The 20,382-nt window shown below is 38.2% G+C and overlaps 1 protein-coding gene across 11 annotated transcripts in view; it reads left to right on the top strand.

The window, feature by feature from the left end:
* Positions 1 to 20,382, top strand: part of bnc2 (basonuclin 2) — a 519,175-nt gene that overhangs the window by 494,956 nt on the left and 3,837 nt on the right. For 9 of the 11 annotated variants that reach the window (XM_043717596.1, XM_043717632.1, XM_043717569.1 and 6 more), the window contains one exon: positions 9,657 to 9,683. The exons of the other annotated variants lie outside the window; for them this stretch is intronic. In XM_043717596.1, the coding sequence (XP_043573531.1) occupies positions 9,657 to 9,683 (27 nt within the window). The remainder of the gene's footprint in view (positions 1 to 9,656; positions 9,684 to 20,382) is intronic. 11 annotated transcript variants of the gene reach the window in all.

Raw genomic sequence — 20,382 nt, 5'->3', positions numbered from 1 at the left:
CTTATTGCTATAAGCGTAATTTGATATGCTATGTTCATTTAAGAAACAGCACATTTCAATCCTTACTAATAAGGTAATTATTACAGAAACATGCAGACTCCTCCTTCAGTACAAATAATAACTGGTGATGCAAATAAACAGTTTTAGTATTCCTTACCCTGTCTCAAAATTTGTCATTTATCTTTCTGATTTTTGTTATATCCTTATTTGCAATTTGTCACATAGTCATTAACACATAATTAACTTTGTAAACAAGCGTGCCTGCTTGTCATATGTAGAGAAGTGTGAAGATGATTAAAATTCCAGCAGTAGGTCTATTCGTATCTCACATCCTTTGCAAAACTTTTCTGAGCTCCTCCAGAGACACACTCACTCTTTTCCCCCACTGCCCCCTCCCCATTTTATCTGACAAACGAAAAGAGAGTGTCAGTTTTGCATGCTGCCACATTGCAGGCCATATGGGGCTGCCTGGTTATGATGCAGGGAATGGTGTAGGCAGAGCAATTCTCTGTGAATTGAGAAAAGTAGTCTAATTCTGATAAATGGTCGACCCCAATACATCCTACCTGTTATTATAACAGACATGCAGTATCTGTGCAGTAAATTAGTTAAACCCCATAAGGGTTTAGTAGCTTATCTGGAAGTGAATAATTTGACTGGTGAGGGAGTAGTGTGCGTGACCAGTGTGAGTGATTCGTTTCACATTAAAGCAGCTTTAATTGACTGTTACCTTCCTCCTTAAATTATACAAACACTTATTGTCCCTCGGCTGGAATAAAGAGTGGTGGTTTCCAATTTCTGTGTTAACAACATGTATTGAAAATTAAGTAAATGCCCTTTGAACAGGAGATAAAAATAAAATAGTGCAGCATTCAATGTCCCTGTTTCTTATTGCACAAAACCATGACAATATGTGAATTTTCAGTATAAGCTATAATAGTAGAAATATATCCAAATATTATGTAATGTTGTGCAATGGAACACAATGACTACAAATTCTATACTATACAATAATTGTGCCATCTCTGTTTTTTTTAATTCTCTCCTGGAACACTGGGATCACTGACAGGCCAGCATTTGTTGCCTATTCTAGTTGCCCTTGAGAAGGTGGTGGTGAACTGCCTTCTTGAACCACTGCAGTCCTTTTGCAATAGGTTGAGGCACAAAGCTGATAGAGAGATTATTCCAGGATTTTGACCCAGCGACAATGAATGAACAGTGATATATTTTCAAGTTAGGATGGTGAGTAGCTTGGAGGGGAACCTGCAGGTCATGGAGTTCCCATGTATCTGCTGCCTTTGTCCTTCTAGATGGAAGTGAATGTGCATTTGGAAGCTGTTGTCGAAGAATCTTTGGCAAATTTCTGCAACACATCTTGATAGTGCACATTGCTGTTATGGAGCTTCGGTGCTTGAGGGATTGAATGTGTGTGAATGTGGTGCTAATCACTGGGATTGTTTTGTCCGGTATGGTGTCAAGCATCTTGAGTGTTGTTGGAGCTGCACTAATCCAGGTAACAGGAAAGCATTCCATGACACTCCTGAATTGTGTCTTGTAGATAGTGTAGAAGCTTTGAGGAGTCAGGAATTCCTAGCCTCTGATCTGATCTTGTAGCAATTGTTTTTTTATGGTGAGTCCAGTTGAATTTCTGGTCAGTTGTAATCCCAAGGATTGATAGTGGGGAATTCAGTGCTAGCAACACCATTGGATGATGAGTGGCAGTGGTTATATTGTATCTTATTGGAGATGGTCATTATTTGTTACTTGTGTGGTATGAATGTTACTTGCCACTTGCCACCCCAAGTCTATATATTTTCAGGTCTTGTTGTATTTGAACATGGACTGCTTCAGTACCTGAGGAGTCACAAATGGTACTGAATATTGTGTAATCATCACTGAAAATCTCCACTTCTGATCTTTTTAATGGAGAGTAGGTCATTAATGAAGCAACTGAAAATGATTGGTCCTAGGACAATAACCTGAGGAACTCTTGATATGAAACAACTGCAGCGTAGGTTCACGAGGTCAATTCCTGGAATGGCGGGATTACCTTACACTGAAAGACTGAAGTGACTGGGCTTGTATACCCTTGAGTTTAGAAGACTGAGAGGGGATCTGATTGAGACATATAAGATTATGAAAGGATTGGACACTCTGGCAGCAGGAAACATGTTTCCGCTGATGGGTGAGTGCCGAACCAGAGGACACAGCTTAAAAATACGGGGTAGACCATTTAGGACAGAGATGAGGAGAAACCTCTTCACCCAGAGAGTGGTGGCTGTGTGGAATGCTCTGCCCCAGAGGGCAGTGGAGGCCCAGTCTCTGGATTCATTTAAGAAAGAGTTGGATAGAGCTCTCAAAGATAGTGGAATCAAGGGTTATGGAGATAAGGCAGGAAGAGGATACTGATTAGGAATGATCAGCCATGATCATATTGAATGGCGGTGCAGGCTCGAAGGGCTGAATGGCCTACTCCTGCACCTATTGTCTATTGTCTTTTGACGTTAAATGATCGCAACCAGCTTCCATGTGCCAGGTATGATTCCTACCAGTGGAGAGTTTTCCCCCTGCTTCCCACTGATTCCAGTTTTGCTCAGGCTTCTTCTTGAAGGCACACTCACTTAAATATGGTCTTGATGTCAAGAGCTGTCGGTTTCACCTCTGGAATTTAGCTCTTTTGTGCATGTTTGAACAAAGGCTGCAATGAGGTCAGGAGTTGAGTGGCAAAACCCAAACTGGGTGTCACTGAGCAGGTTTAGCTTAGTAGGGTGCTGCTTGATAGCACTGCTGATGACACTTTCCATCACTTTACTGATGGGGTGGCAATTGACTGGTTTGATTTGTCCTGCTTTTGTGTACAGGACATAACTGGGCAATTTTCATCATTATTGGGTAAATGCTTGTGTTGTTACAGTACTGGAACCATTTTGCTAGGGGTAATGCATGGTAAAGGTAGTATCTGGCTGTTCATTTGTCTTTTTAATATAATGTTTAATGAGTGTGTCATTAGTGATAAATATATATTACTTTGTAATATATAACAACTGCAAGTTCCATTGGACATATAGTGATTACTTCCTTTGAGTAATTCATCAATTATCATATTTATTGAGCATCTGGTGTAAATCAAGAATACATTCTGCCTTCATACTCCCTTTCCTTATTTTAGAGAGGTGTAAATCTATTTTTCGTCACATCCTCCAATCATCAAATTGGTACATATCTATTTCCATCCTTCACTGACCCAGACATTTTACTTATCTATTCAAGCATGGGGTTTGGGCACTAACTGTTTAGGTCAGTATTTTTTGCCCATTTTTAATTCACCTTGATGATTTGATGCCTATCCTGAAATGCTTTAGTACTTGTGGTGTAGTTACATGCACGATGCCATTTAGGAGAGGGTTCCAGTGACAGTTATAGAACATTAAAATATTTCCAAGTTATATTAGTATCCAACTTGGTAGGGAACTTGCGATGGTGTTCCCTTGGATCTGCTGTTGTCATCCTTTTAAGCAGTAAACATTTTGCGTTTGGAAGATGCTGCCAAAGAAACCTTGATGAGTGGTTGCAGTTTACCTTGTAGATGGTATATACTGTCACTACTGTGTAATGGTGATGGAGGGAGTGAATATTTAAGGTGTTGGGGCGATGCTGAACAGGCATGCTGCTTTGTCCAGCATGGTGTAAAGTTGTTGAGTGTTGTTGAAGTTGCATTCATCTGGGCAAGTGGGGAGTATTCCATCACATTCCTGACTTAGGCCATTTAGTCCATGTTGGGTCTGTCAAGCAATCCAGTCAGAACTATTCCTCTGCTCAGTCTCTTTAGAAGTTTATTTCGCTCAAAAGCGTATCCAATTTAAATTTGATATCATTTATCATCTTCATTTTCTTGATCCTCATAGGCTATAGGTTCCTGACCATTACCATACCCTGTGTATAAATATTGCTCCACATTTCTTGTCCAAAATCTCACTGCTTCCCTTCATCCATATACAATCAACTAATGCAAGCAATTTTTCTTTGCCGACCCGAACCAAACCTGTTATTACTTTGTGAAGCTGAACCAGATCTACCCCCAGTCATCTTTATTTCACGAACAGCAACCTGGGCTTATCCAATCTAGCCTTGCAGCTCAATTTTCTCATCCCAGGAGCCATTCTTGTAAATCTTCTCTGCAGCCTTTCGCAGCCTTCACGTTCTTCTCAGAACTGTATGAAATAATTTAATTGTGGCCTAGTCAGACCTTTATGGAGTGTAACCTCCCTGCTTTTGTCATCAATACATCAATTTATGAACCCCAACATCCCATCTGCTTTGCTAACCTCTCTCAATGTGTCCTTCCACTTTCAAAGATCTGCATCCTTCAGGATTCAACTAGTTCAGTCAGTGGTGTCCTCCAGCTACCGTTGGTGACAAATGATGAAAGCATCCATTTGGAGTGCATAATGTGCACTTGCTACCCTTGCTACTGCTTCTAGGTAGTGTTCAGGATTAAGGAGTACTAATAAATAAGTACTAATTGATCAGAGAGAATAGAAGGTAATCAGCTGAAGGTTCCTTCCCTATTTTTGACTTGTGCCTCATGACATGAGGTTACTTTTGAGGACTCCCAAGGCTATTCTGTCCTGACAATATAGTAATGTGTTGCTACCTCTGGTTGGTCTGTGCTGCTAGTGGAAGAGGACATCATCCAGTGCTGGTGATGGAAGTGTTTTGGATCATGTTTGTAAGGTATAATTTGTCAATTGTGAATGTATCAGTTTGTTGCTTGAAAAATCTTTGCAACAACTGTGCCAGTTTTGGCACATGGACTCCAGATGTTGATGAAAAGGACTTTGCAAGATTGTGGCTTTATTGTGCCTAGATCGATCCTGGGTGATCCATCCAGTTTTACTCTTATCTAATGTTTTTTGTAGCAGTTTAATACAGCTAAGTGGCTCGATCGATAATTTCAAGGGGCAGTTAAGAATTAACTACATTTCTGTGTATCGGGAGTCACACGGAGGAAGTCCAGATAAAGACAGATTCCTTACTCTGAAGGGCATTAGTGAAACAGATGTGTTTTTTTTAATGACAAGCTGGCAGTTTCATAGTCCCCAATACTGAGACTAACTTTAAATTTCAAATTTATTGAATTAATTTTAAATACCTCTCGTTGTCATTGCCTCTAGAGCATTAATCCTGACTTTGGATTACTAGTTCAGTAACATTATCACCATGCCACTGTTCCCATAACTGCAGAAAATTATGCTACCTTCTGTTTCACACACAGTTTCGATTTACCACAGCATATCACTTTGTAAAGTTTTGGGAGAATATAAAAAATTCATATTAAAATTAAAGAATTCACAAAAGACGTGGGAGGTAAGTCCATGCCGACATAGCCGTACATAGACTCCAAGTAGATTGTATTAAAGAGCCTTTTATTTATTTTAACAATATGCATTTATATAATACCATTAACTCTGTGAAATGTCCCAAGGCATTTCACAGGAAAGTCATTAGCCAAAATCTGACATTGAGACGTCAGGAGATATTGGTACAGGATATCAAATATTTGGTCAAACAATAGTTTGTAATGATTATCTTAAAGATGGGAAGTTTCTGGGAGGGAATTCCACAGGTTCGGGCCAAGATAGATGAAGACTCGATCAAATATGGAATAGAGAATATTCAGGTTGTTCAAGAGGCCAGAATTGAAGGAACACTCATAAAATGGAAAATGTAGAGCTGCAAAACATTACACAGAAATAGATGAGACCATGAAGAGAATTTGAACAGGATAATGTAATTTTCAATGTGTCTGGAAAAAGTAGATAGAAGTGGTCAATGTCATCTTGGATAAGGGAGGGAAACAAATGCACTTAATGTGTTGTCAGCAATTTCTGTAATTTTTAGATGAACCAGCATGCTGGTAAATTTGTTCTTTGTGATACAGTACTTTTTATTGAAGCAGCTCAAACTTCGAAAATTTAAACAGTTATTATTATTTTCCAACACAAATATGACTCAAATGTAACCTTCATTTGGATGAACAAGTTACTATTGACAATTATTTCAGGAAATGAATAGTCCTTAGGACACAGCACTAATAAATGGGTATACCTGACCTTAAAATCCTGCTGATATATTCATTTATAGATTAGATAGGTTGGACAGTGAGAGCCTTTTTCCTCAGATGGCAATGGCTAGCACGAGTGGACATAACTTTAAATTGAGGGGTGATAGATATAGGACAGATATCAGAGGTAGTTTCTTTACTCAGAGTGTAGTAGGAGTATGGAATGCACTGTCTGCAACAGTAGTAGACTCACCGATGTTAAGGGCATTTAAATAGTAATTGGATAGGCATATGGATGAGAATGGAATAGTGTAGGTTAGATGGACTTTAGATTGATTCCACAGATTGGCGCAACATCGAGGGCCAAAGGGCCTGTACTGCACTGCACTGTAATGTTCTGTGTTCTATTCTATTTTATTCCAATGAGATTGTGCTCTTAATGTAATCAATTAGAAACTTTAGTAAAACTCAGGAAACATTGTTCATGCATTATTTTTTATTGCCATGACAGTGGAACTCTTTAGGAAATGCAGAATAGAAAAACATAGAATTCCAACCTCTAAATCCTCAGATTAAGCAACTGGAAAAACACAAATACATCTCACCAGTTGGGTTGGAGATACATGGATGTGATGACACAGTGACTGAATGTAATAAAATTACAGGCTTTGATATTAAAATATCATGAACCATCACTTCAAGATGAGATTGTATTGAATGATGAAGTAGGCTTGAGGAGCTGAATTGCTTACTCCTGCTTCTAGTTCTTAAGTTCTAAAATTTGAATAAGATCTTTTGGTTTATTCAGTGCAAGTTTTAGCTTCAAGAATCTTCTGTGACTCGATGTGTTTGCTGATTCTGCTTATTGGTAATTAGCATTAGGCAGGCTCATGGTACGTGGAATGATTTCTGATTTTCAAGTGAATAAAAAGTAAGTTATATGATCTATTCAATATAACAGCCACAATACGATATTGTAGCTGTTATATTGAATAAATAGTTACTTGAAAATTAGAAAAGATCATTTGATACTCTCACATGAGAAACAATAGAAAAGCAACCTGTTCCATTTAACTACATGGGTTGTTAAAAAGCAGAATGCCCACAGTCATGCTACGGAGGTCTGGATCTAGTAAGTCTCTAATCATGAGTCACCTTTATTTGATGCAAGTTTTCTTCTGTTGCACGCTGTGTGTCAGCAAAGGCCTGTTTTCACTTTTGGAAATGCATAGTTCATAGCTCCACTGAGTTTGGAAACAAATAATATTGAAGCAGAATTTTATAGCTATATTCAATTTTGTTTTTGACTTATTCTAAAATTCTCCATAGTGGATCTTGTTTTGAGGTTCTTTTTACATGAATGAACTTTAAGTCCAGAATTATTTCACCATCAGCCTACAGTATCGAAAGTTTAATTCTAATAGGCAATAGCCCTAATTCATGAACACCACACTCATCTTCATGTCTATTCTCAGTGGTGCTAGCAAAGGTAAGGAAGCTGAGATTCCCAGTCAGTAATTCTTGAAATACAATTTAACCCTGCCGTATAAATACTGTGGCTACAAGAATAGGTCAGAAGTTGGGAATTCCATCATGAGTAATTCACTTCCTGATTCCCCAAAGCATGTTCAAATATCTATAAGGCATAAGTCAGGATTGTTATGTAATACTCTCCATTTGTACTACTCTCCCAATCGAGACGCCACACACCATCCAGCAGAAAACAGCCTGCTTATTGACACCCCATCCACCACCTTAAAGATTTATTCCCTCCACTACTGACACAGAGTGGCAACAGTGTGTATCATATACAAGACACATTGCAAAAACTTTCCAAGATTCCTGCAACAGCATATCCCAAAGCTTGACAGTCTAGAAGGAGAGGGCAGCAGAGATAAAGGAACACTTCCACCATCAAATTCCCCTCTAAGCCACACACTAATCTATTATCGTTCTTTCATTGTCGATTGGTCAAAATCCCAATACTCACTTCCTAGCTTCACTCCATGGACTGCAGTGATTCAAAAAGGCAGCTTAGCACAACCTTCTTGAGGGCTATTAAGCTTTGGCAACAAATTTTGGTCTTGCCAATGGGGATCACATCTTATGAAGGATTTTTTTAAAAACCTAATCAATAACTCAATCTCCAAAAAGGTTTTAATTAACAAACTGACTTGATTGAATTAACTTCCTAAACTTTAAGAAAAAAAAAATATGGTTATTGAAGTGGCAAATGTATATAGCGTTTTTAAACCTTTACCCTTTGCGTCCCTGACTAGCGTTAATCATTCCCAAGTTATGCAAATGTCAGTTGCAGAGTGAAGCTCCATTTGCTCTGTCTCTTGACCTTGGAGAAATGCTCCCCATTTCTGTCACATACACCAGTCGTATTTGTGGCCCCTTAGAGTGAAATTGACAACTTTGTATAATTTGTATTTGATTATAGGGAGTTTTCTAAATGATCTAAATGAGTTGAAACTAAACTAGACCTTGTTAATGTACAATGTTTGTTTGTGGGAAGTGGGGAAGGAAGATGGTTGCACTTACTAAGTACTATACTTTATAGAAGAAAAATGTTTTGAAGATGTTACTTATCGAATCAAATCTTTGACCTTTCAACCTGAACTCAGTTGAAACCAAGACTGTGATGGTGAATCTGTAAAGCCATTGCACCAACCAGGCCAAAACACTAGATTTGTTAAATCAGTTGCATATTCAATCATTTTATGGTAATTTGTTTTGAAAGAGATGTCTGCCTGTTTTCACTGATAGCTGTCACTGGTCGGATAAATAAGTAAAGGCATTAGCTCTTGAGCAATTATATAAATAATAATGAGAGATCTCCAACAATTCACTAGGCTGGAGAGAAGGGAACAAAGGTCAATTTATGCTGATGTACTACTTCAATGTTTTAAAATAAATGACAGAAAACCACGTGTTCTTTTTTTAATTGCAGATCCTGTTCACCCTTTTTTTTCTTGACTTGATCCATCTCCGGTGACTAGTTTAAATTACATCAATTGTCTTCCCCATTCATTATGCAGTTAGTAGTCCAATTTGATGGTGAACCATAGCATTTCGTGATTTTACAAATGCAGGTCAATCTTTTCTCCTCTTTTTAGGGAGAACATATGTTCAGATTCTGTATTTTGGATGATGATAAAAGGGCTAATGATTTTGAGTGTTCCCCTGTGTTTCTATATGAAAATGCGGGATTATCATAACATGTCATAAGAGATTATGTGAACGGAGCTCTACAAGATCCTGTCCCCATGTAGGAAGGTTGTCTCTATTGAAACTCTTAGTCAAGTTTTCCAAACTAAAGGAAACAAATTAACTCAATAATTATTTTACAGCTTTTCTCCATATTTCTCAAGCCAGCTCACAAGGGGAGAAACCTGACTTTTCAATGGTGGTGAAGCCTTTGATATTATTGAAAGTGTGGGAAAGGAGTCCCATTTTATTTCTGAATATGTATTGACTTGTTAAGAGTGTATATTTATCAGGTGTAACATTACTGATTATGAAAGCACTAGTTTCCTGATTTATAACTAATTTTTCTTTCTTTTTTTTTATTTAACCCATTTCTCAGGCATCTCATACACAGAATACCACACAGGTATAAACCATTTACTAATCTTACACGTAGTTGTAGCTTATTGTGAAATTGTAAACTATTGAATGAAATACTTGCAAGTACACCATATGAAGATTTGGTACAAGTATGTTAAAATTGTGCATAAACATACTTTTTAACTTTGAATGCCAGACAACCTGTAAATAAGATATAACTGCTTCTGAGATACTGCATATTCTGACAACTGTCTGATGTAAAAATCATAATTAGGATTAAGAAAGCTAATTCATTGAGTAAAATGCAGTCTTGTATCAATAGATGTAAGAAATTATGGTACTGTTTGGAAACTGTGCTAAGGGAGTGTTGCTATTCTGCTGATTTAAAGGGAAGTCTATTATTAACAACAGTGTATTGAAGCTTCCCGTATTGCCAGAGTCCCTCCCATCCTAGTTCTGATTTATATACTGATATAATCATCTCCTGTTAGTGAAACTGCCTGAGCTGATGTACAACCTAAAATCAAACTTATCTCTCTTTAATGCCCAGAAAGCCACCCACATCCCCCCGCACCCCCCCCCCCCCCCTCCCACACAACTCCCCTCCATTATCTGTGTGTCAGTTTCAAATCAATTCTGCAGTTGCTGAATCAACCAACTAGCAAGCTTTCACATTGGATTGGATTGGATTCCCAAAGATCAGTTGCTGTAAGAAATGTTCCCTACTTTCCTTTATTAAAAAAGGAATCGTATTTTCAGTGTTATGGGGAAAAGCTGGGACATGGGTATAAATTGGACAGATTTTACAAAGAGGCAGTATAGCCACCATGGAATAAATGCTATCCTTATGTAAGATGCTTACAAAGGAATCAAAAGTAAAGGATTGTTTAATTGGAGCAATTTTAATATTGACAACACACCCAAAGCCAACAGCACCACTAAAGGGTGATTTGAATTGCTTGAAATGTGTCATTGGCATGGCAGTGAGTTGAATGTACCAGCAGCCATCATCCTTTCATTGTCATCTTTCATTGCTTACTTATTATTCTAAACTCTCAGTTCCTCTTAATTTCACATCTTCCTTCTCTTATTATTTCTCTTTAGATTCTTGTTGCAAGAAGGACCTGTATTTTTCAACTATTTCTCACAATGCCTAACGTGCTTTAAACCAATGAAGAAATTTGCTGAGGTGTAGTCACTGTTGTAATGTGAGAAACATAGAAGCCAATTTGTACAAGGCAATCTCCCAAACACCACAATATATAACCTGTTTTAATGATAAAGCTGAGGAATAAGTATTGATTAAGAAAAATAGAACTCCTCTATTTTTCTTGGAAATAGTGTTGTGGGATCTAACATGTCCATCTGAGAAAACTGGCAAAGCATGTGTTTACCATCTCTTCTGAAAAATGGTTACTTCAGCCGTGCAACACTTCCTCAGTATCGCACTAGGAGAGAGAGCCTGGATTGCATACACAAACCTCTGAATTAGGTTGTGATTCCAGAACTTTTTTGATTCAAAGGAAGGAATGTTACTGAATAAATCACAACTGAGATCTTCAGAAGATGTTTGACTGTTTTTGGTTTTATGATGATTGTTTGAAGACTGACAAAAAATTTCTGAAGAAACAGCATTCTTGATCTGAACATCATGCCATACCAGCACTGTCTCAGTACTAATGCAGCCTCTTTTCAAGAGAATGTTGTTTCAGTAATCTTGCTGAGATAATAATCAATATCATTATATCATGAAAGTGCTGTACAATATAATTTTAACATCCACTTCTACAATTCTTTACCTGATGAATTCTCTCTCACATTATTACACACACAGTCTAAAGCACACTCATGTAGTCACTTACAGAAATAATCACTCACACACACACACAACGCACACACTCAAAACGTCACATGAATAGAAAAATATATTGAGAGCCTCTCTCACATTCACAAACAAACAAAGTTGTGCATACAAACGTGCTCTCAGAATTGTGCACACATATACACAGAATTTGATACACACAGAACTTCATGCATGGAAAACCCCATACATGATCACAATCACATGCATTCAGTTATATGATGGAATATGTCAGCAACTATGCTATCAAGTACAATTTATTTGCCAACGAATCTACTCACTAATCCTCTCCTTCGGTTCTACCCGGACTGCTGAACTCCATTCAGTATATCCTTGGTTCAAACATGGAAAAAAAAGTTGAATTCTGCAAGTGAGCTGAGAGTAATTGGCTTTGACATCAAGATGGCATTTGATCAAGGGGGACATTATGGAAACTAGTAAAACTGAAGTTAATTGAAATTGAGAAGAAAACTTCCACTGAATGGGGTCATACTGATCACAAAGAAATATAGTTGCGATTCTTGAAGACTTCAAGTTCAATCATCATCAGCTGCTTCAACAATAACTTTTCCTGTATCCTACAGTCATAGATGAGAATGCCTGCTGATTACCACAGAATATTCAACAATAATGAAGTAGTCCATGTCCATAGGTTGCAAGAACGGGACAGTAGTCAAACTTGAGCAGATAAGTGTGAAGTAACATTCATACCACAAGTGCTAAACAAGACATTCAACAACCTTACCATTGCTGAATCTCTCTGCCAACATCCTGGTATCATTGACCAGAAATGTACTTAACCAACCAAAATAAATAGTATAGCTACTGGATCGGTGTGAGGTTGGGAATTCTGCATTGAGTAATTCACCTTCTGATTCCTTAAAAACTTTCCACCACAAAGCACAAATGAGAAATTAGATGAAATACACTCCACTTGTCTGGATGAGTACAGTTCTGAAAACACTCAAGTTCAATACCATCCAAGATAAAGTAACCTGTTTGATTGTCACCCTACCCATCACCTTAAAACAGTTATTCCATTTCTTCACTCTTAGTAGGTCAAAATCTTAGAACTTCTCCCCTTTCTTTCTAACAGAGCGGTAAGTGTACCCACACCAAATGAACTGCAAAAGTTAAAGATTTTGGTTCACCACAGCCCTACTGAGGGTAATTAAGAATGGGCAACCACTACTGATCTTGATAGGAATACTTCAGGTTCTTGATAATGAATAACACTTGACCCCATAACATATGCAGACAGTGACACATACTGCTGATGAATCAGTGTTTCTCCATATTGATCACCACATGGAGAATACCAAGGGCACAGAATGTAAACTAGAAGGGTGTCTTCCATATCCATCACCAAGAATGCCTTGACCGCACCATGACTGACTGAGCTGACCAAAAGGACAGAGCTGCTAGACAAGGTTTGGTGGTGAGGGAATCAACCAGCAAATTGTTGGGAGGTTCGGAGAGTTAAGGACAGACAGAGATTATCAGTAAAGCAGATGCTTATTCTCTCATCCTCATTTGCAGAAAGGGTTTAACAGGTTTGTGGGCTCATATCCATCAAGCATGAGTTACAAGAGGAAAATGTGTTTCTCTGGCACTCTGTTTTTCAGGTGAAATTCCCATTTTTGCTGGTATGATTGTGCATTTGACAACTCACACAATATAATATATCCCATTGTCCAAAATAAAGCAGGTGTCTGAGTGCTCAGACAACACAAGTGAACAAAGCCTCTTTTCTTTTCCTGCTTTCAGTGGATTGACAATGAGAAGTCTGTTCTTCATCCACTGATGAGCAGGTGTTCTTGGCTAAAATGCTATCAGACATTTCACTAAAATGTCTGCGCTGTCCTGAGAAAAGATAAATGGTTTTATTGCATATTGTTTATGCTACAAGCTGGTCATCTTCATTTACAATACCACAGAGTGTGGAGTCAAAATCATCTTTCAGTTTCCTCTTATCTTCTTTTGGAATTGTTACAGACACACCTTTGTTAATAGACCTGGAAGTGGGGTTGGAGTGCAGTTCCTATCTTTTTGATCATGTATTCCCAGAAATAATATCTCTTATGACTACGTGACTTCTGCAAATAGATTTTTTGGGAGGATACGCACTCCATTAGTAAATTAAAAGAAACCTATGAGCTTGAACTTTCTACATCCCCAATTGGCTCCTGAATTCAGCACTAATGCTGTCTTCAGAGTTTATTTCAGTTATTACATTACACCTGCATCAATAGAGCAATTTGTTACAGTATTCAGAAGCATCAAATTGAGTAAATGTCAATATAAATGGATTTGATGAAACTAGCTGCTCTGCTGACAAAGGACAGAGGACTTATAAGGAGCAGAGTCCCACGCAGTAATAATCCAACTAGAGTTTGAAGATGGGAGCAAGGTGTAATCTAATTCAAATATCATTCAGAATCTGATCTGCAGAGAACTCTATAAAGTATATTTTCAAGCTTGTTTTTATCTTTAGGAGTTCCATCTAGAGTTGTCACAAGATAGTTTTTGTATCGATGCTACAGTAATTATCTTGCAGGAATCACACTACTCCCAATAAATTTGCAATTCCTTGTCTGTATTATCTGCCATCAATTCAAGTGTTTTCTGGGCTATTTGTAGAGGTCTGAGAATATCTGAATTCTACTTCATGCTTTATCACACCTGGACTACATTGCAATATCTTTTCAAAGCCAGGAAAGCCAACGTGCTAATAATTCATCTCCCTTTTGTTGGATTTGACACATTTTTGTTGTGCTTAGAATCTTTTTCCCAGGACAGATGTGTGCCACATTTACCCTGACATGGGTAAACATTGGCCAATATTAAACAGACATTTTAAACAGACATGGTGATATAATTTCACAGAGTAAGATGCAGCAGTTGGAAGTGAGTTGCATGAATGGAATTCAATCAGGTGGCATGGTAAGCAGATGAGGCACACTGGTGTCCTTTACACATGTCACTGCAAGCCCAGCGTATTGCTGATCTCTCTGTATTTGTCCATAACATTTACACAGTTTAAGTTTTGATATCTGTTTGACTTGGATTGCAAAGCAGCTGGCAATTTGTAAATCTTGTTGACTTCATTGCATTATGAATTTGCTCAGTGTGGATGAGGCAAGTTGTGAAGTAGACATGGAACTCAGTGCCAAGCTATTGATTAACTGACCAATGGGAAGCCATTATTTTAAATAGGATTCTGTATCCTCAATGAACTGTTAAATGCTTTGCTCTGTTCTCAATGTCATCAGTTCACATGTCTAAACTCTACTGGATGATATAAGTCCATGCACATATCGAAATCTAAATCTTTGAATCATTCATATCTGAGAATAATGAAACAATTTGACAACTCTTGTTTTGACCAGTTAAAGATGCAAAGCTAAATAGACGAATCATATCACTTAATTGTCCAACAGCCTTCCCCTGCTCTCCCTATCCCAACTCACCCCACCCCACACAAAAGACTACAAATTCATCTGCAGTAATATAATAGAAGTAGATACATTTCAAATGATGGGAACAAAAGACTACCCAGAACGTTTGTTTTTCTATGCAGAGATTTTGTAGGTTTAAAAAAAAACATTTACCCTTGAATTCAGCTTAGTGAGCCTTCCCTGAACTGCTTCCAATGAATGTATATGCCTTTTATGTAAGGGGACTAAAGAATATATGGTATTCTTGAAGTTCACCAATACACTAGTATGTAGTATGACTTCAATACTTTCATACTTCATCCTCCATATAAAAAAGATCAGTATTCTGTTCGCTTCCCTGACAATTTGTTATACCTACACAACTGTGCTTCTGGTGCAAAAATGCACAGATTTCTTTGTACAGCATCATTCTGCAGTCATCCTCTATTTAAATACTGTTCTGCAAAAGTTTCCCATTTTTCCAAATTATATTCCATCAGCCAAATTTATGCCCACTCAACTGCATCTACCTTTATCTCATTGATACCTACTACCTATCTTTGCATTAGCAGTTAATCTGCCTATGACACACTTTTTTCCTTCATCAGAATCATTAACAAAGACCGAAGCATTCAGGACAATTTTCCACCATAATTGCTAAGTTGATGATTCATCTCGACCTCCTCCTAGGGTGACCAGTATCACAGAAACTAGTCTTCAGCCAATTTGATTCATTCAATGGGATATCAATAAATAGTTGGAGGCACTTTATACTAAGGACGATGAGCCTGACAGTATTCCGGCAATAGTACTGACGATGTGCTGTAGAACTCACTGTACCCCAGTGAAACTATTCTAGTACAGCTACAACACTGACATCTACTTAATAGTGTGGAATATGTTTTGTACACAGAAAATAAGACCCTGACCAGCTACTGCCCTGTCAGTCAACTCTAGATCATCTTTAAAGTGATGGAAGGTGTCAGCAATAGAGTTTTCATGCAGCACCTGCTTCCTGATGTCCAGTTTGGGTTCCACCAGGGCCACTCAACTCCTGACCTTATTTCAGTCTTGGTTCAATTGTTAACAAAAGTTTGAATTCCAGAGATGAGGTGAGAGTGACAGCATGTGACATCAAGGTCACATTTATTCAAGTGTGATATCAAGGACCCCTAACAAAACTGGAATCAGTGTGAATCAGGGGGAAAGCTCTCTACTGATTGGAGCCATACCTGACACACTGGAGATTAGTATGGTTGTTGGGGGTCCATCACCAGCTCAGAGATACCTCTTTAGGAGTCCCTATTGTCTTAAGCCCAATCATTTTCAATTGCTTCATCAATGACCTTCCCTCCATCATAAGCACAGCACTGGGGATGTTTGTCGATGATTGCACAATGTTCAGTACCAGTCACGATTCCTCAGGTACTGAAGCAATCCACGTTCAAATGCAGCAATGTTTGAACAATATCCAGGCTTGAGCTGATAAGCGACAACATTCACTCCATACAAGTTCCAGGCAATGACTATTTCCAACAACAGACAATCTAACCATACCAACCTTGACTTTCAATGGTCTTAACTAACACTATCTATGTTCTAGGGTTTACCAATGACTAGACACTGAACTGAACTCGCCTTACAACTACAGTGGCTACAAGCGCAGATCAGAAGCTAAGAATACTTCAGCACGTAACTCATCCCTGACTCCCCAAATCTATCCACCATTTACAAGGCACAAGTCAGGAGTGTGATGGAATACTTCCCACTTTCCTGGATGAGTGTAGCTCCAACAACACTCAAGAAGCTTGACACCATCCAGGACAAAGCAGCCAGATTGTTGCCACATCCACATGTTCAGTCTTTCCACCTCTGACAATCAGTAGCAGCAGTGGGTACTGTCTACAAAATGCACTGCAGAAATTCACCAGAAATCCTTAGACAGCACCACAACCACTGCCATCTAAAAAGACAAGGCCAACAAATACATGTTAATATCACCATTGCCAATTTTGCCTCTAAACCACTTACCATCCTGACTTCAAAATAGATCACTGTTCCACGGTGTTGCTGGGTCAAAATCACTGAATTTCCTCCCTAATGTCATTGTGTTTCTAACTACACCAAATGGATTACAGTGGTTCAAGAAGGCAGCTCACTAACACCTTCAAGGGAATTGAAGAGTGGGCAATAAATGTTGGCCCAGCCTGTGATGCCCACATCCATGACTTAATTAAAAACATAGTTGGGGCCAGCACTGATATGTGTGACAATCCATTATTTATATTTGCCAACCTAAACATGACCCATTTATCCTTTCTTTGTTTCCTGTTAATTACCCAATCGTTTATTAATGTTAATACCATATATTATGTTAATAAATAGGCTGTTAACTTGTGTAATAACATTCTGTGTGACACCTTTCTGAATGTGTTTTGTGTGATTGGCTAAATGTCTTGCAATTGTTTCTATAATAATGGAATCCGGCAGTTTTCCAATGACTGGTATGAGGTTAACTGGCCTTTGGTTTTCAGCTCTCTGACTCTCACCTTTCTGGAATACAATTGTCACATTTGTGAATTTCCAATCTTCTGGATCATTGGTTTCAAACAATGCATCCACTATTTCTGTAGCCACATTTTTAAAGATGATAGAATTTGTACCTCCAAATCCAGGGGACTTGCCAATCTTTAGACCTATTTGTTTTTCTTGGACTTTTTCTCGAGTGATAGTGTTTATTTTAAACTTTTTCCTACCTTTTTGAATCTTGATTTTGCTCCAATTCTTGTGATAGTTTTATTGTCTTCTGCTTTGAACACAGATGCAACATACTTATTCAAATTATCTCTTATTCTTTGTTTCCCATTATTAATACTCAGTCTCATTCACTAATGCTTACTTTAATGCTACTGTTTCCATGTTATGTATTGTAGAAGCTTTCATGTTGTTTGGATGTTTCTTGCTAGTTTATTCTTATAGGCTAATTTCTCCCTTCATTACATCTCAGTAAACGGTTGCTGGTTTCTAAAACTCTGTCAGCCTACCACGAGTTTTCACAATAGTTCTTTGTACCATCTTTAACTTTCTTAGTTAGCCATGTATGGTGGATCTATCTCACAGAGCCTTTCATTTTCAATAAATATATCTTCCTTAAGAGTTATGAAATATCTCCTGAGACGTCTGCCACTGCTTCTCTATAATCTATTCCCTCGGACCTATTTTCCCATTCCATTCTCGCCACTCTCCCTTTATATCTTTGTCATTGCCTTTATTTAAGTTTAAGATTCTTTCAGACCCCCATTCCTCACTCTTAAAATGAATGAAAAGTTTGATTCTGTTATGATCATTCTTTCTATCAGGATTCTTTACTCTGGGGACATTAAATATTGTAATCCTTTCAGGATTAGAATGAAGAATTAATTTTTTTTTGTGAGTGTTTGGCTGAACATATAACAGTAGTTATGATCAGACTTATTTGACTGCATTATGTCATTGTTGATTACAGAATAGTGAAGTTGAAATAGACTCCTACACAGTGTCTTGTCCTGAACCAAAAAAAAGATTTCATTCATGGTTCTTGTGGTTTGAATTTGGGGAAAAGTAAGTTGTACCAGTGTTCTGCTTAAATACCTGACAGTCGGAGTGTATGGTTCCATCCCACGTTAAACAGAGCATAAACAAATGTCATAAATCCTACTGGAAAGCTTGCATCAGGGACTTTCCAAAATTCTGGGTGCTTATTAATTTTCAAGATACCCCATAAATTGTTTATTTTCAGTCGTTGAAAACATAAATAGCAAAAAAACACCTTTCAGTTCTATGTTTTGGTCAACTGTGTGAGTGCATTTTTACTTTACAAAGCAGAAGGCAGTGGTGTAGTGGTGATGTCACTGGACCAGTAATTCACAATTCCAGTCTAATGTTCTGAGGGCATGGATTCAGATCTCACCATGGCAGAAGTTGATATTTAGAGTCATAGAGATGTACAGCATAGAAACACACCCTTCGGTCCAACTCGTCCATGCTGACCAGATATCCCAACCCAATCTAGTCCCACCTGCCAGCATCCGGCCCATATCCCTCCAAACCCTTCCTATTCATATACTCATCCAGATACCGTTTAAATGTTGCAATTGTACTAGCCTCCACCACTTCCTTTGGCAGCTCATTCCATACATGTACCAGCCTCTGTGTGAAAAAGTTGCCCCTTATAAAAGAGACCTATCTTTCCTCTCTTATCCTATATCTACCCCCTCTACTTCTGGACTTCCCCACCCCAGGGAAAAGACTTTGTCTATTTATCCTATCCATGCCCTTAATGATTTTATAAACCTCTATAAGGTTACCCCTCAGCCTCTGACGCTCCAGGGAAAACAGCCCTAGCCTATTCAACCTCTCCCGGTAGCTCAAATCCTCCAACCCTGGCAACGTCCTTGTAAATCTTTTCTGAACCCTTTCAAGTTTCACAACATCTTACCAATAGGAAGGAGACCAGAACTGCATGCAATATTCCAACAGTGGCCTAACCAATGTCCTATACAGCTGCAACATGACCTCCCAACTCTTGTACTCAATACTCTGACTAACAAAGGAAAGCATACCAAATGCCTTCTTCACTATCCTATCTACCTGCAACAGCACTTTCAAGGAGCTTTGAACCTGCACTCCAAGGTCTCTTTGTTCAGCAACACTCCCTAGGACCTTACCATTAAGTGTATAAGTCCCGCTAAGATTTGCTTTCCCAAAATGCAGCACCATTAAACTCCATCTGCCATTTCTCAGCCCATTGGCCCATCTGATCAAGGTCCTGTTGTAATCTGAGGTAACCTTCTTCGTTGTCCACTACACCTCCAATTTTGATGTCATCATCAAACTTACTAACTTTACCTCTTATGTTCACATCCAAATCATTTATAATTTCACTTCAATAAAAATCTGGAATAAAAAGCTAATCGAATGATAAACAAGTAACTTCTGACAATTGTATTAAAAACACATCTGGTTTATTAATGCCCATTAGGGATGAAAATTTGCTATCCTTATCTGATCTGGCCTACATGAGAGTCCAAACCTACTGCAATGTAATTGGCACTTAAGTGCCTTCTGGGCAATTAGAGATGAGCTATGCCCACACCCATGAACGAATAAAAGAGAATACAACTCCTTTCCATGGAAAATGGTCAATAAAACCATCAGCGATCAGGCCACTTATTCAAACTATATGTTATCTTGGACTTTGCATGGTTGCACAGAACAAGTGACTTTCCAAGTCATAAAACTGCAAGTCACCTAATCCATTTGAATCTCCCTTCCTTCGAATAGTAAAATACTGCAACATTCACAAGCTGTTCCCGCTAGCACTCCTGAGGTTGGAAATTTACTGCATGGGAGAGTTTAGATCGAATAGCAATGACTATTTTCTGTGCTTTCTAGTTTTGCTTAACCAT

This window comes from Chiloscyllium plagiosum, chromosome 2, assembly GCF_004010195.1.
Source record: "Chiloscyllium plagiosum isolate BGI_BamShark_2017 chromosome 2, ASM401019v2, whole genome shotgun sequence".
Lineage (NCBI taxonomy): Eukaryota > Metazoa > Chordata > Chondrichthyes > Orectolobiformes > Hemiscylliidae > Chiloscyllium > Chiloscyllium plagiosum.
The sequence above is the reverse complement of the archived record's forward strand: the minus strand, read 5'-3'. Positions and strand labels throughout refer to the sequence as shown.